Below are 15,676 nucleotides of genomic sequence, written 5' to 3' on the forward strand. Positions count from 1 at the left end.
AGTTCATATTATGAAGGAAATCGTTGCACCTCACGACAGCAAGTGCTTCCAGGACTGCGTGTACCGGGACCGCCGTCTACAGAACTGCTTAGAGACGTTTACGGCAGGATGCAACGTTACCACAGAAGTGGGTTGTGGTGAGATTTCCTGATTCCCCAAGACAATAGCACATTTATGTTGAAACTGTTTTAAAATGAGGAAGATTCAGTGGTGAAGTTGCACCTTTAACTTTATGAAATGAAACCATATTGATGTTGTAACAGTTGAGGAACTCTAGAGACTGCAGGTAAGAGTCTCTTATATAGAATCTCTAGAATCAGTAATTTCTGAATTCAGTCATTGGATTGTTTTCAGGTGTGACCTTCCTGCTTTAACATCCTGCTCATGTCGTCTTCAGGTCATCAGTCCGTTCGGCTGGAGGGACATGAGGATCAGTGTGCCGGGCGGGTGGAGGTATGGAAGGACGGGAACTGGGGCACGGTGTGTGACGACAGATGGGACCTGAGAGAAGCCAAGGTGGTTTGCGCCCAGCTGGGCTGTGGGACCGCTCTCAGGGTGACGGGTCAGAATGGATTGTTCCCTCCAGGGAGCGGACCGATTCACCTAGACGAGCTGAACTGCACTGGGAACGAGCAGAACCTGTGGTTCTGTCCGGGTGTCCAGGAAAACTCCGACTGCGGACACAAAGAGGACGCTGGTGTGGTGTGTTCAGGTCAGTCTGATGGAGTTCACCCTGCAGTCAGTGGATCGCTGGTTTGATTTCCGTTCTACAGCCTTTGTTTGTATTGTTGGCTCCTGCTGGTGTTGGTCAGAAAAACTGATGGTGCAACATTGCTGCCTTGCTCCTGTCAGTCTGCCCAGGGTAGCTGTAGCTTCAATCCAGTATCCACTATCACCAGCATGTGAACTGAAATCTATGCTGTACAGGTCAACTTGAAACTTTTCTCTTCCTGTTTTCCCTGCAGAATCTAAGGCGTTGTTTAGAATAACTACACCAGGTACGACTGAGTTGATGAATTTTCAGCAATTTCAGCTGAGTCTTTGAATCTTTTCATACATTTGATGTTTGTCTTTTGCTCCAGCTCCTCCATCAGCCGTTTATTCTCCAGAATATATCGCCATCATATTGCTGTCCATTCTAGAGTTTCTTTTTGCCATCCTCAACATTTTTCTCTGCTGCCGTTACTTCAAATGGCACCGTAGGTCCTCGCCTGGTAAACATCTGAATCTGTAGCAAATCTGTCATATCTGCAGTGAATCCAGCAGTAAAGTTTGTTCTAATATTGTTTGTAAAGATGAGCGAGGTGAGAAGAAGAGAGCAGACGCTGGTGTGAAGAACCAGGTGACTGTGAGTGTGTAGAATCCTGAAGATGGACCAAAGCTTGAAGAAGCACAGACTCCAACATCCTGATTATTGGTTTAGAAAACAAGTAATAAAAGGAATGTATATTAATAAACACTGTAAAAAATGTTGCATTATCATCAGGGGCATCAACCTGCCCCTGATCTTTGGGCCTAAAGAGGATGAAGATGATGATGATGATGGATGATGATGATGATGCAGGATTTCATGTATAATAAGTCTGGTGGGCCACCAGGCTACTTACTTGCACTCAACCACCGGGCTTAGCAAGTTTTCTGGGGCAAAAACTTGCTAAGCCCGCTGACAAGCACCTGGTGGCCAGGCTTAGCCCAAAGAGGAGACATGGGTCCCCCTTCCCATGTGCTGTGGGAGGGGCGAAGAGGGTTGGGTGCAGTGTAGGATGGGTGATGGCCTAGGGTGGGGGTCCTGACGATCTGTTCCTCGGCTGCAGATGCTGGATTTTGGGACGTGGAATGGCACCTCTCTGGTGGGGAAGGAGCCAGAGCTAGTGTGTGAGGCTGAGAGGTTCCACCTAGTAATGGTCGGCCTCACCTCGACGCATGGCTTGAGGTGCCATAACACCTCGAGCCATGTGTCCTTGAGAGGGGTTGGATATACTTCCACTCTAGAGTTGCCCCTGGTGAGAGTGGGCATACTTGTTGCCCCCCATCTCAGCGCCTGTACGTTGGGGTTTACCCTGGTGAACGAGAGGTAGCCTCCCTCCGCCTACGGGTGCGGGGATGAGTTCTGACTGTGTGTGCTTACGCACTGAACAACAGTTCAGATTATGCACCCTTTTTGGACTCCTTGGAGGGGATACTGGAGAGGTAAAGGAAGGTAATTTTATTTATATTGCACATTTTCAGCAACAAGGTAATATAAAGTGCTTTGACAGGAATTAAAAGGAAATACAAACAAAATAAACCAAAGGAAAGAGCAAAAGAAGAAAAATAATCTAATGTTGATCCTCCTGGGGACTCCCTTGTTCTACTGGGGGTCTTCAACGCTCACGTGGGCAATGACAGTGAGACCTGGAGGGGCGTGGTTGGGAGGAACGGCCCCCCAATCTGAACTCAAGTGGTGTTCTGTTGTTGGACTTCTGTGCTCATCACGGATTGTCCATCATGAGCACCATGTTCAGGCATAAGGGTGCACTTGGCACCAGGACACCCTAGGTCGCAGTTCAATGATTGACTTTGTTGACATTTCTTCGGCTATGCAGCCGTATGTTTTGGACACTCGGGTGAAGAGAGGTGCGGAGCTGTCCACTGACCACTACCTGATGGTAAGTTGGCTCTGGTGGTGGGAGAGGAAGCTGGTCAGACCTGGCAGGCCCAAACGGGTAGTGAGGGTCTGCTGGCAATGTCTGGCGGAGTCCCCTGTGAGATGGAGCTTTAGCTCCCAGAACTTCAAACACGTTCCGGGGGATGTGGGGGACATTGAGTCTGAGTGGACCATGTTCCGTGCCTTCATTGTCGAGGCGGCTTATTGGTTCTCCGGGAGTATGAGGTACCGGGCCCTTTGATACGGGCTGTCAGGTCCCTGTACGACCGGTGTCAGAGTCTGGTCCGCATTGCCGGCAGTAAGTCGGGCTCGTTTCCGGTGAGAGTTGGACTCCGCCAAGGCTGCCCTTTGTCACCGATTCTGTTCATTACTTTCATGGACAGAATCTCTAGACCAGCCGAGGTGTTGAGGGGATCCGTTTTGGTGGCCTTAGGATCGCATCTCTGCTTTTTGCGGATGATGTGGTCCTGTTGGCTTCACCACGTCGTGATCTGCAGCTCTCACTGGAGCGGTTCGCGGCCGAGTGTGAAGCGGCAGGGTTGAGGCTCAGTGCCTCCAAATCCGAGGCCATGGTCTTGAACCGGAAAAGGGTAGAGTGCCTTCTCCGGGTTTAAGTATCTCAGGATCTTGTTCACGAATGAGGGAAGAGGGGAGCAGGAGATCGACACGCAGATTGCCGCAGTGTCTACAGGGAAGCGGGCGCTGCACCGGTCCGTTGTGGTGAAGAGAGAGCTGAGTCTAAAAGTGAAGCTCTCGATTTACCGGTCGATCTACGTTCCTATTTTCATTTACAGTCATGAGCTTTGGGTCATGACTGAAAGAATGAGGTTGCGGATACAGGCGACAAGTTTTCTCCGTAGGGTGTCTAGGCTCTCCCGTAGAGATAGGATGAGAAACTCGGTCATCCGGGAGGGACTCAGAGTAGAGCCGCTGCTCCTCCATGTCGAAAGAAGCCACCTGAGGTGGTTCAGGGGTCTGGTCAGGATGCCTGAGCCACCTCAGGTGGGACCTGATGAGTTCAGGTCTTACCAGTAGGATGGGAAGACCCAGGACACCCTGGAAGGGACCATGTCTCTCGGCTGGCCTGGGAACGCCTTGGGATTCCCCTGGAGGAGCTGGAACAGAGGCTGAGGAGAGGGAAGTCTGGGCCTCCTTACTTAGGCTGCTAGCCCTGCGACCTGACCCCGGATAAAGGGAAGAAGATGGATGGATGGATTGGTGGTGGTGATGATGATGATGGATGAAGGAGAAACTGTTTTTGTCCAACCAGCTGCTGTGGAAAACGTTTCCATTCTCTTACATAGGAGAGTCCGACGAGAGGGTCCGACCAGAGGGTCTCCGACCAGAGGGTCTCCGACCCTCTGGTGTTAATCTACACATCAAATCCCGTCCTGTCAGATTAACAGAACATATCTGACAGGTTTCCTCCAAGCATTCATGTTTTCTGTCAGGAGTTACACGTGTAACAGAGACAGTTTTCCTGTCCCTCAGCGTCTGACCCCATCAGACACACAGTGAGTTTTGGTGAAACATTAAATCCCTGCTCTCACTACTGAAGGCATTTCCTCCAGAGAGGAAACCATTTTCCCAAAATAACTCAGCCAAAGGTGGGAAATGCTTTGAATGCAGCAGATGTGAAATGAGCAAATGTTTCCCTTTATGTGCCTAACGTCTCTAATTCAGAAATACCAGTCAGCAAACTGCCAGAAGTGGAATAACCAATAAAGCCACGTTTCAAGAAACCAAAGGAACATTGTCACTTGCATAACTGGCTTGTATAGGCTTGTGTGTTGAATTTCTCTTTCTGTCTTTAGGTCTGGCCCATGTTAACAGGTTGGAGCTGTTTCTGCATTTCTTCCTGAACTGAAAACTGTTCATTTGTTTCATCCTCACTTAACTGTTCTTCATCGTCAAGCCAATCGTCCAGATTGCTGCAATCTCTCTTTTTCTTACTCTAGTCAGTTGCCAACAAGAGCAACACGAGGATCATCAGGTGGATCCAGCTCCAGCTGTACGACTGCAGTCACTGGATCTGCTTATCCTGGCGTCGGTCCTGACCCAGTAAAATAGCTTGCAGTACCTGCTAGTAGGACATAGGGGGCGCTTACTTATTTCATTTAAAAGTGTCTCTGGATTGGACCCAGGGGAACTCCACGTCATGTTTTTACATTCCTGAACTAACCCTCCTCAGCATAAAAGCAGAAAACACATTTTACTTGTGTTATGTTTCTCCTCCACTGAGTCAGCTGCTGCTGGGGCGAGTCCAGCAATCAGAAATCTAGTCGGAACCATCCAAAGTGGTTCTGACTGCCTGAACGGCTGAGTTTGACTCAGTCATAATGTCAACCAACAACTTTATTCACAAAACAGGAAATGAAGACAATGTTTTTAATCTTTTTTTCTCCTTTATTTCTGCAAATGTTCCTGCAGTTTCAGTTAAAATCATGTTTCTGTGGTTTTCTTATAGTTTTAAATGATTTTATTTTTCATGCTCAGCCGTTTTTGAAAGCAGAAGAAGAGAGTTGGAGCCTCTGATGTTTCACTTCCTGCTGCGATGCAGAGTTCAGTCTGAGAAGAAGAAGAAGAGGTTCATGTGGAGGATCACCTCCTCGCTGTGACACCAAGATGAAGCTGCTTCAGTTCCTCTTCATCCTCCAGCTGAGCTCGCTCTCTCCAGGTAAACTTTACATTCACAGGCTGAAAGGCAGAGCTGGAAACAGCAGGACTGCAGCTGTTACCTCCAGATGAAGATGTTACTTTGAGCTTCAAGTCTGTTTTATTGCTGATTGTAACCCAGATGGATTTTTCTGGATGTTCATCTGGTCTCAGCTCTTCGTCTTCATTGTGTTTTTTCTGTATTTGGAATAAGTTTCCTTATAATTAAAGCATTAGAGACGTTTATTTGTTTCCAAATACCAACGTCTAATTTCAGTCTTTCCTTCCAGGGTTTTTATTTCTGGACAAATTAACTTTTTACAGTCTGCTTTCAATGCAGTTCAAACTGGTTTCCAGACTGGGAAGCTGGTTCTGAATCTGGACAAGACGAAAGCCATCGATCTGTTGCTCTCCAGCTTCACAAACCGATTCTAAAAATCTGGGTTTTATTTTAGGGTTTCCTTTTTAACGCACACAGAAAATGAAGGTCGTGTTTTTGATGGATCCTGATCGTCTGTCAGAAGGAACTTGGTGTCAGCAGCGTTCTGATGGATCATGAGATGTTTTGAATGTGAATGCTTCACCAAACCTCTCTTTGTGCTGTCAGGTTTGGACTAGGCCGCTCGCAGCGTCTCAACGTCTCTTGTAGAAGAAACCATCACTTGATGATCCAGGTTTATAAAAGTGGGCTGCAGCTGGTTTAACTCCCTGTTGCTGCCCGTTCTTTACGCTGCTGCAGGTTCTTGGTGTTGGGCAGAGAAAGGGAAGCGAGGATTCAGAGATGGAATCGGCTCCTCATCGCATTTCTTTGGATTTTATCGAGCGCTACTTAGAAACGTGATTCTACCACTGCTTTTAAAACGTTTCTAACTTGTTTTAAAGTCGAGCGAATGTTTTGGTTCAGTTTTCTTTTGTGTAGCCAGGTTGTTGTGTTGTATGTTGCTCGGGTCTCTCTTGAAAATGAGATCTAGATCTTAGTGGAGTTTTAAACAATGAAAAATCAAAACTAAAGATATTTAAAGGTGGAGGTGAGGCAGCTCTGATAGTTTCCCTCCATCGACTGCAAACTGAATCCTGTTGTACATATTCTGTGTTTCTGCAGCTTGTTGCTTCACAATGCTGCTCTTAAATTAAAAACTAAACTCCCTTTATTCATCATTTCAGCTCTTCTTGATGCTTCCACTCCAGATGCTGGGGTCCAAGTGCCACCTGAAGACATGGACGGTGAGTAAGACGTTGATCTGCAGCCTTTCCTCCCGACAGAGAGCCAAACTCATGTCCTGCTGTTCTGGTGCCGGTGGTTCGGCCCGCATCAGGCGCAGCAGCATGCAGTGTGATGCTGCGGCGGTGGCAGGATGTGGGGTGACCTGCTGAGGAAGTGCCTCTGGGCGATGCAGCAGCTGCAGCGCTCCCACGCAGGCTGGCGTCAAACACGCTGCAGTTATTGAGACAAACAGGTTCAGCCTCAGATCCTCACTTTACCCGCAGAATCACAGGAAGGGAAACACACCACTACAGGAAAGGGAGCAGAATCGCACTCTGACAAGAAAACCTAAATGTTCTGTCACGGTTTTCTAAAGTGTGGAGGAGAATCATGAGCAGTGAAATGTTTTCACAAAGTAGTTAATCAAATACAGAATATAACTCAAAATGTGTATTTGGATGCTTGTCTTAATATTGTTAGGCTTCAAAGTTCAACCACTTATTTTGTGTTTTCTTGTATTTTTCTGAAATCCGACCATCTTGATGCTTGATGTGCTGCCTGTGATTGGCAGATATATATATGTATATATTTTCTAACACCTGGTCCCTAGTGGGTCAGGAGCTGCTGCTGCATCTCCAGCTAACGTTCCAGGCAAGAGGCGGGTCACTTGGACAACACACACACACACACACACCCCTAAGGAGAATTTAGAGAAACCAATTAACCTGACAGTCATGTTTTTGGACTGAGGGAGGAAGAAGGAGAACCGGAGAGAACATGCAAAGACCCAGCCTGGGAATCTTGGAGGGGTGTGTGTGTGTGTGTGTGTGTGTGGGTGTGTGTGTGTGTGTGTGTGTGTGTGAGCATTCAGAGCGGCCACAGATTGTGAGAATTAAAGTCCCACAGTCTTTCTTGGTTCTGTCGGATCCATGTTCTCTGCAGTGTTTCTGCTCTTTGGTTGGTGGCAGAAATGCGACGGCCTGCAGTCGGAGTGAAGCTGAAAGGTGCGGCTGAACCGTCTCACCAGCCGCCTCCATCAGATGGAAGCAGGACTTATTTTTAGTTTCTCGCTGCAGCTCCTTCTTCCTTCTGGATGTTTCTGTTATTCCTGAGAAAAGTTTTTCTCAGCTCCAGCTGTCGGCCCGTTTCCCTCAGGATGGATTTTATTCCTTATCGATTGGTTTTTCTCTTGAGCCCATCAGGTCAGAGGTCAGTGTAACTTCAGCATCTATGTGGGTTTAAGTCCTCCAACAATCAGTTTTCATTTGACTTTAAGGATAAATTAATGCTTGTTTTATCACTTTTATCTAATTTTATTTTTGAAATTAGACTAAATTTGTAATATTATGAGAATAAAGTAGAGATTTAACTCCTACACAGTCAGTCAGTTCTGTGTTAAACCCAGTGAAGTTCCACTTTTATAATGAAGCAAATCGACTGTCCCTTAGCTTGATGCTGATACTCCGTCAGAGAGGAGTGTCATTGCTTTTCTGATTAATCAATAAATATACACAATATGGTCAAAAGTTTAAAACATGATTGTTCCAGTTTGCTGTTGCAGTACCAGCTGTTGAAGTCCAGTGAATTCATGATAATAACCATAAATGGTGCTGGGGTGAGGAAAGAGCTGCAGAGGTTAAAGGTTAAAATAACAAACGTTTCAGAATCACACAGACGATGGAGGCTGACCAAGCCTTGACTGCTGGGCCCAAAGGTTCTGGATTACTACCAGAACCATCTGAGTAGAAGCGGTGTTGGAGAAACGCTGAGCAGCATTCAAAGGCTCTGCAGGAAACAGACGATTAACAGAGACGTGTGTAAAAAGGATCTGCACAGAAAGTTAGTCTCCTTCTCCTCTGGTAGAGGTCCGTCCGTCCGGTAGAGGTCCGTCCATCTGTCCTCTGATCTGATCTGACCTCTGATCACAGCGTCTTCCTGCATCGTTTCCACTGCTGTGTCTCTGAGGTCGTGACCTTTAGTTGATCAGCGCCAAGTATCTGAACCACAAGCTTTGCTGCCAGTTAGGATAACCGCACATGTTCTGCAGCTCTGCTGAGACTATTTAACATCATCATCTGTTTATCATGCTACGCCGATGACGCTCTGTTCTATGTTTCTAAAATCCTTCAGGTTGCTGCAGATTTCTGTCCAGATTTGTTCCTCAGTGGATGATGTTTGAGTATCTTCTCAGTTTTCATCCTCTGCTCTGTGACCCTCTGTGCCCTCAGACGACCCTTACGTTCATCACCTCGGCAGCACATGCAGGTGGACTCTCAGGATGCCTGGGAACAGGAGTGGGGAGGCGGTTCCACTCCCACCGGACTATTTAGACACTCTGGCTGAGTGGATCTGCCAGGACCTGAAATGCGGAAGAGTTCATATTATGAAGGAAATCGTTGCACCTCACGACAGCAAGTGCTTCCAGGACTGCGTGTACCGGGACGGCCGTCTGCAGAGCTGCTTGGAGACGTCTACTCCAGGATGCATCGTGCTCACAGACGTGGTTTGTGGTGAGACTTTTCTGATTCTTCAGGAAAACAAACAGTGGTGGAGGCCTGACGGTTTGGCATTTTGCTGATTGCCATCATCAAAGTCATCGGTAAACATCAAACTCGCCCTGTGAAAGTATTCGGCCTCCTTGAACTTTTCAACCTTCTGCCACTTTTCAGGCTTTGAACATAAAGATCTAAAACTTTTATTATTTTGTGAAGAATCAACAAGTGGGACACAATCAAGAGGTGGAACAAAGTTTATTGGATATTTTAAACTTTAACAAATTAAAATCCTACAGAGTGTGGTGTGTAATATCATTGGCCCCCTTGCATTAACACTCTGTAGCGCCACCTTGTGGTGTGATTACAGCTGCCATTGTTTGGTTTTGTCTCCATCAGTTTCGCCCATTCTTCCTTAAAACAGGAAGAATGAGGTTGGATGGAGAGTGAACAGCAGCTTTCAGCTCTTCCCACAGATTCTCCATTGGATTCAGGTCTGGACTTTGACTAGGCCATTCTAACACCTGGATACGTTTATTTGTGAACCGTTCCATCATGTTTGGGATCTTTGTCTTGCTGAAGGTAAATCTCCGTCCCAGTCTCAGGTTTTCTTCCAGAATGGTTCCGTTTTCGGCTCCATCCGTCTTCCATCAATGTTTTCCATCTTCTCTGTCCCTGCTGAAGAAAAGCAGCCCAAACCATGATGCTGCCACCGCCATGTCTGGCAGTGGGGATGGTGTGTTCAGGGTGATGAGCTGTGTTGCTTTTATGCCAAACATATCTGACCAGAGCTCCTTCTTCCACATGTTTGTGTCTCCCAGGTGCTTGTGGGAAACTTTAAACCAGATTTTTATGGCTTTCTTCTTCTGGCCAGATTTATCCACTGTCCCACTGACTGTTGTCCTATGGACAGACTCTCCCACCTGAGCTGTAGATCTCTGCAGTTCATCCAGAGTGATCCTGGGCCTGTTGGCTGCATGTCTGATCAGTCTTCTCCTTGTTCCAGATGAAGGTTTAGAGCAGTGGTCCCCAAACTACGGCCCGCTGGCCGGATCCGGCCCGCCTCCACACTTGGTGCGGCCCCCTGAACAATACCAGAGAGCATTCAGAGTTTTTTCATATACCGTATTTCTGGACTATAAGCCGCTATTTTTTTCCCTAAGCTTTGAACCATGCAGCTTACAGCCCGGTGCGGCTTATATGTGGATTTTTCTTCAACCACCAGGGGGCTCTTTAGCAGGAAGTGAATCATTGGAAGTCAGAATTGGAAATAAAAGAAGAAAGCGCCATTAAAACAGAATTAGGTTTTAATAGGGAATTAAAATTTGAGAATGTTGTTGATCAGTTAAATAGCATTGAGGGGAAAAAGAAGATTTTAGTTTTTTTAAATAGTACTGGGATCATTATGAGAATTTGAGGTATAGATATTAGGATCCAGTAGATGGCAGTAGTGCAGCAAAAATGGATGCAAGCTGCTGTTGAAATCTAAAGAAGAAGAAGGAAGCACCCATTTTCATTTAGCACATGCTAGTAGCAACATGAAGGATCAGCACTTTTACTGTTAGTTACTGTTCAGAAACTACCGTAATCAGTTCAGTTAAATCTAAACTTGGAAACTTTTTCTTTTTCAACCGTAATAAATGTGATATTCAATCAACCCGTTATGACTCAGATGGTGGCTGTCCCCCCCTCTGCTGCATCGCTGTGGAAAACCTGCAGCAGCAGAGAAAGCTGTGGCTTATAGTCCAGAAAATACGGTATTTATTTCATAAATAGTGTTATTTCCTGGATTTATTCTGTGAAGAACCCAGAGAGGGTTATTTGATTGTGCTTTCTGGAAAACAAGAAATTTTTACATGTAGGCTCCTGCAGTCGTCTCACTGTTTCTGTTACAAACTGACTTTGGGCTCCAGCAGAGAAGGGGAAAGTTATGTGGCCCTCAGAGGAAAAGTTTGGGGACCCCTGGATTAGAGGGATGGCCGGGTCTGGGTAGATTTGGTCTGATGCTCCTTCCATTTCAACATGATCGCTGCTCAGAGCTCCTTCAGATGTTTAAAGCTCCTTTTGCATCCAAAACCGGCTTTAGTCTTCTGGGCCCTGCCTGCTGTGGGTCCTTGGCCTCCATGATTCTCTCTGCGCTTTAAACACAACCAGAGACGATCACAGAGCAGGTGCATTTATACGGGCCTCGATTACACACAGGTGGATTCTGTTCATCATCATTAGGACAACGTTGGATCATTCAGAGACCCAAACTGAACGGCTGGACTGAGTTTGCTGCACTGACGGTAAAGGAGCCCAATCATATTACACGCCACACTTTGCAGTTTTTTATTTGTTAAAAAAGTTTAAAATATCCAATAAACTTTGTTCCACCTCTTGATTGTGTCCCACGTGTTGATTCTTCGTAAAATAATAAAATCTTTATGTTTGAAGCCTGAAAAGCGGCAAAAAGTTGAAAAGTTCAAGGAGGCTGAACGGCTCTGTGACAGATCTATGTTCCATTTATTACGTTTCAAAAGTAACTGAACATTTGGGCTTTAAGCCTTAAAGGCATTCAGTGTTTCAGCTGATCTTCAGTTTTCTGCAAGTTTGTTCCAGATCTGTGGTGCATAGAACCTGAATGCAGCTTCTCCATGTTTGGTTCTGGTTGCAGAACCAGAACCAGAACCAGAGGGGTCTGAAGGTTGATGCAACAGCAGATTAGTATTTTTTCCAAATGTTCTTTAGCTGATAGAAGGCTGACTTTGTAATGGCCTTTATGTGGCTCAGATGGTTCAGGTCAGAGGTCAACCTGATCTCTATTTTCCAGCTGGAACAACAGAAGCTATGTGTTGACTCTAGATCTGTCACTCTAGATCTGTCACCGTCAGGGGGGCATTTCTCCACGGAAACTTTACCGGACACAACCTTCGCTTTACTGGGATCAATGATGTCTGAATTCAGTCATTGGATTGTTTTCAGGTGTGACCTTCCTGCTTTAACATCCTGCTCATGTCGTCTTCAGGTCATCAGTCCGTTCGGCTGGAGGGACATGAGGATCAGTGTGCCGGGCGGGTGGAGGTATGGAAGGACGGGAACTGGGGCACGGTGTGTGACGACAGATGGGACCTGAGAGAAGCCAAGGTGGTTTGCGCCCAGCTGGGCTGTGGGACCGCTCTCAGGGTGACGGGTCAGAATGGATTGTTCCCTCCAGGGAGCGGACCGATTCACCTAGACGAGCTGAACTGCACCGGGAACGAGCAGAACCTGTGGTTCTGTCCGGGTGTCCAGGAAAACTCCGACTGCGGACACAAAGAGGACGCTGGTGTGGTGTGTTCAGGTCAGTCTCCATCAAACATCTGGTCTGTTGGACATGAACTGTCCAAGCTGACGTCTGTCTCTGCCAGTGTCCACATTTGGACACAAACTCGTCTTGAGGATGCGGTGATGAGGCTTATTTGGAGGAGCTGCAATCATTTGAAATGTTTTTCACAAAATGAATGAAAACTAAAGATCAGGGCCGTGCAAAAAACTTTTTTCTCACATGACGTCGTGGGCGGGGCCTAAAATCACTACAAATGCAAATAAAAGTTTATGTTTGGCAAATAACTTTTTAAGTTCACGAGACAAAAATGAGTTATTTAATTTAGAAAAAAAGATTTTTAAACAAAATGTTTTGCTTTTAAAAAAGAAATAATTACAATTCCAAAACTTTTGATTACAATTTTATTTTACTTAATTGAGGTTCGTTTTTTTTCATTGAATAATTGGGAAAAAATAAATAAATAACTTCATACTCTGTGAACCAGACCCTAAACTTAAAGTCTGGTTGAGTTTTTTCCTTCATTAATGACTTTTATTACATACATTTTATCTATCATGGTAGTTCAGGTGAGTTATTTTTAATTCTAAATGAATATCCTTGATGGTCTTTTATTTAAGTGCTATTCTCCTTCAGGGTACATTTACCTAACGCCAGAATAAATGCAATGTGCTTTATGCAGCAAAGGAAATTAGACATTTATCCAATATGGAGATGATCGGTTTGGGACGGGCGATGTTCCCCTATTGCATAATCAATACTGAAGAATGACTGATATCATTAACGATACAGGGAAGAAGCTTTCAGTTATCTAGCTTTGCTAGCAGAGTCGTTAGCTAGCAGCTAGCTAGTAGCACAACAACAACAGCCTGTATGATAAAAATCCTGAATGATAGATCAGAACAGTTTCTCCTCCCCTCAGTAGTTCTTCAGAGAAAGGCAGACAGAGGCCTGTCAGTGTCTGTTGTATTTCATTTCCTCTCTGCTTAAACCGCTGAAGCAGAAACGAGACTTCAACGTTTTCTGTCATCTGACCAGCAGCAGGTCTGCTCCACTTTATTCACCAAAATGTTTTAATTCACCAAAAACTGATCTGTAATCTGAACGTTCGCTACGTTCAGCTCCAGTTAGCCGCCTGATCTCACTGTGGAGAGGCAACTGGGTCACGAGCAAAAGGTCAAAGGTAACAAGGTGACCGGAAGGCTTATTATGTTGTAGAAAAAAACAAAACAATAATTTTAGTACATGTTATTATGTCAGAAGAGGGCTTAGGAAATAATACAGCAATAAATAAATAAATTGACCAAAAGGGCCCTTGGGGGCAAGGAGCAAAAGGGGCAGGTGCTCAAGCCCCCCTAGCCCCCCCCCTCCCTCAAAAGATACACAAATATCAACATGGCTCAAAGTTAAATTCCCATCTGATTCCACTTCCATTCCCCCAACCATCTTGCCATCATCAAACCATGCTACCATCCTACCATCAAATTATCAAACCATCCTACCATCAAACCATCCTACCATCAAATTATCAAACCATCCTACCATCAAACCATGCTACCATCAAATTATCAAACCATCCTACCATCAAACCATCCTACCATCAAATTATCAAACCATCCTACCATCAAACCATGCTACCATAAAATTATCAAACCATCCTACCATCAAATTATCAAACCATCCTACCATCAAACCATGCTACCATCAAATGATCAAACCATCCTACCTGTCTTTTCTCCATTTGTTTTAATGTTATTTTTGGATCCTTTCACCTTAAACCAGCAGTTTCTGTGTGTTTGCTTCAAGTAATAAAGAATCTGAAATATTTGACCATAAACCTAAACATTATGGATTAGCTTGAATCTTTTCTTTTCCTGTTTTCCCTGCAGATTCGAAGGCGTTTTTTGGAGTAGCCACAGAAGGTGTGACTGAGTTGATGACCACAGGTGAACATTTAAGAGTTGAATTTATTTCTTAAAAGAGATCAATGGACTTTCAGGAGTGTGACTGAGTGAACCTGAACCTCTGATGTCCGTCCGTTGCTCCAGCTCGTCTTGCCGGCGCTCCGTCGCCTGAACATCTCAGCATCGTGGTTCTGGCTCTTGGACTGCTCGTTTTTGCCAGCCTGAGTTTGGTTCTCTGCTGCCTTTACAGGCGACAGCACGGTAGGTCCTCCTCTCCTAAAGGTCGAATCTGCAGCAAATCTAGCAGTAAAGTTGCTTTTAACATCATTAGCAAAGTTGAGATCGGTGAGGACAACGGAGCAGACGGTTTGAACAACCTGCGGACGATGAGGAGGAGACGATGAAGATGGACCAAAGCTTGAAGACGTGTCGGCTCTAAAATACTGATTATTGTCAGTGATTTATTAAACAGAAAAACCCATTTATTTATGAATGATTTATTCTAAATGGAATGTATCTAGTGAAAATAGAAGTACTCTGGTGATGGTGGATCAGCGTTTCCTCCTGATGATCTGCTGAATGTCAGACTTTCTGAAAGCTTTGATTTCCTTAAATATCTGGATTTCTCCATTTTGTCCTCCTGAGTTTTTGTTTTTCTGAAATCTCGTCTTTGGTTTGTGTGCAGTGTTTCTCCTGCAGCAGACTCGCTCCAAGCAGACGGCGCCCAGCGATCCTCCTCTGAACCTCTACAAGGTGAACCAGAACCTGGTGAGAGCCGGTCCCGCCCCGCTGCAGACCGTCGGTGAGTCCGGAGCGTCTCCGACCAGCAGCTGCTGCAGCCACCTGCTGCAGTCCTGCACAGTGACGGCCAGACCGTGGAGTCGATTCATTCATGTTTCTGTCTCAAAGTCCCGTCCGACTCCAGGACCGTGTGGAGCCAGATCAGGAGAGCGGACGGCGCGTCAGGAGACCCAGACCGTGAGCCGTCTGCCAGGATGTCCACCTTTCACAGTGAGACAACTTCCTGTTTCCTGCTCTGCTTTTGTCTCTGGCCGTTTGCTTCATGATAATTCTGCATGTCTGCGGTTTGGAGCTGTGCTGCACTTTGTGTCAGCCTCTGCAGACTGATGCAGTGAAACTGCTGCAGGCTTCGTGATCAGACTGATGCAGCCTGCACTTCTCTGCAGATTCTCAAAGATACAGAACAGACCTGAAGCCGCCAGCGAAGCCTTCAGCCCTGAGGGGCCTGAGTGAGGAAGGTGAGTCAGTCTGCAGGACCGAGTGCATCTCAGCAAGCTGCTGCGGCGTCTCAGCAAGCTGCTGCGGCGTCTCCACCAAGCTGCTGCGGCGTCTCAGCAAGCTGCTGCGGCGTCTCCACCAAGCTGCTGCGGCGTCTCAGCAAGCTGCTGCGGCGTCTCAGCAAGCTGCTGCGGCGTCTCAGCAAGCTGCTGCGGCGTCTCAGCAAGCTGC

The 15,676-nt window shown here is 46.1% G+C and overlaps 2 protein-coding genes across 4 annotated transcripts in view; both read left to right on the forward strand.

Moving 5' to 3' along the window:
• The window catches only part of LOC103130401 (T-cell differentiation antigen CD6-like), a 43,713-nt gene that overhangs the window by 23,338 nt on the left and 4,699 nt on the right, over nucleotides 1-15,676 (forward strand). The window contains exons 1-9 of one of the 2 annotated variants that reach the window (XM_016665886.1): nucleotides 5,170-5,324; nucleotides 6,467-6,526; nucleotides 8,735-9,016; nucleotides 12,006-12,320; nucleotides 14,192-14,248; nucleotides 14,351-14,467; nucleotides 14,892-15,008; nucleotides 15,116-15,217; nucleotides 15,394-15,465. In XM_016665886.1, the coding sequence (XP_016521372.1) occupies nucleotides 5,273-5,324; nucleotides 6,467-6,526; nucleotides 8,735-9,016; nucleotides 12,006-12,320; nucleotides 14,192-14,248; nucleotides 14,351-14,467; nucleotides 14,892-15,008; nucleotides 15,116-15,217; nucleotides 15,394-15,465 (1,174 nt within the window). In that variant the 5' untranslated portion in view covers nucleotides 5,170-5,272. Of the gene's footprint in view, nucleotides 1-5,169; nucleotides 5,325-6,466; nucleotides 6,527-8,734; nucleotides 9,017-12,005; nucleotides 12,321-14,191; nucleotides 14,249-14,350; nucleotides 14,468-14,891; nucleotides 15,009-15,115; nucleotides 15,218-15,393; nucleotides 15,466-15,676 lie in introns of those variants that run through there. The other variant, XM_016665887.1, reaches the window with a different exon arrangement.
• LOC107834457 (scavenger receptor cysteine-rich type 1 protein M130-like) lies at nucleotides 7-5,219 on the forward strand. 2 transcript variants are annotated; one of them, XM_016665888.1, is made up of 6 exons: nucleotides 7-137; nucleotides 398-712; nucleotides 966-998; nucleotides 1,077-1,198; nucleotides 2,063-2,074; nucleotides 5,160-5,219. In XM_016665888.1, exons 1-6 carry the CDS (start codon nucleotides 11-13, stop codon nucleotides 5,217-5,219), a joined length of 669 nt encoding a protein of 222 aa, XP_016521374.1. In that variant the 5' UTR covers nucleotides 7-10. The 2 variants fall into 2 exon arrangements, with proteins under 2 accessions (XP_016521374.1, XP_016521375.1); XM_016665889.1 differs by lacking the exons at nucleotides 2,063-2,074; nucleotides 5,160-5,219 and adding an exon at nucleotides 1,296-1,479 and having other exon boundaries at nucleotides 1,077-1,199.

This window comes from Poecilia formosa, unplaced genomic scaffold (assembly GCF_000485575.1).
Source record: "Poecilia formosa unplaced genomic scaffold, Poecilia_formosa-5.1.2 Scaffold631, whole genome shotgun sequence".
NCBI classification, from domain to species: domain Eukaryota; kingdom Metazoa; phylum Chordata; class Actinopteri; order Cyprinodontiformes; family Poeciliidae; genus Poecilia; species Poecilia formosa.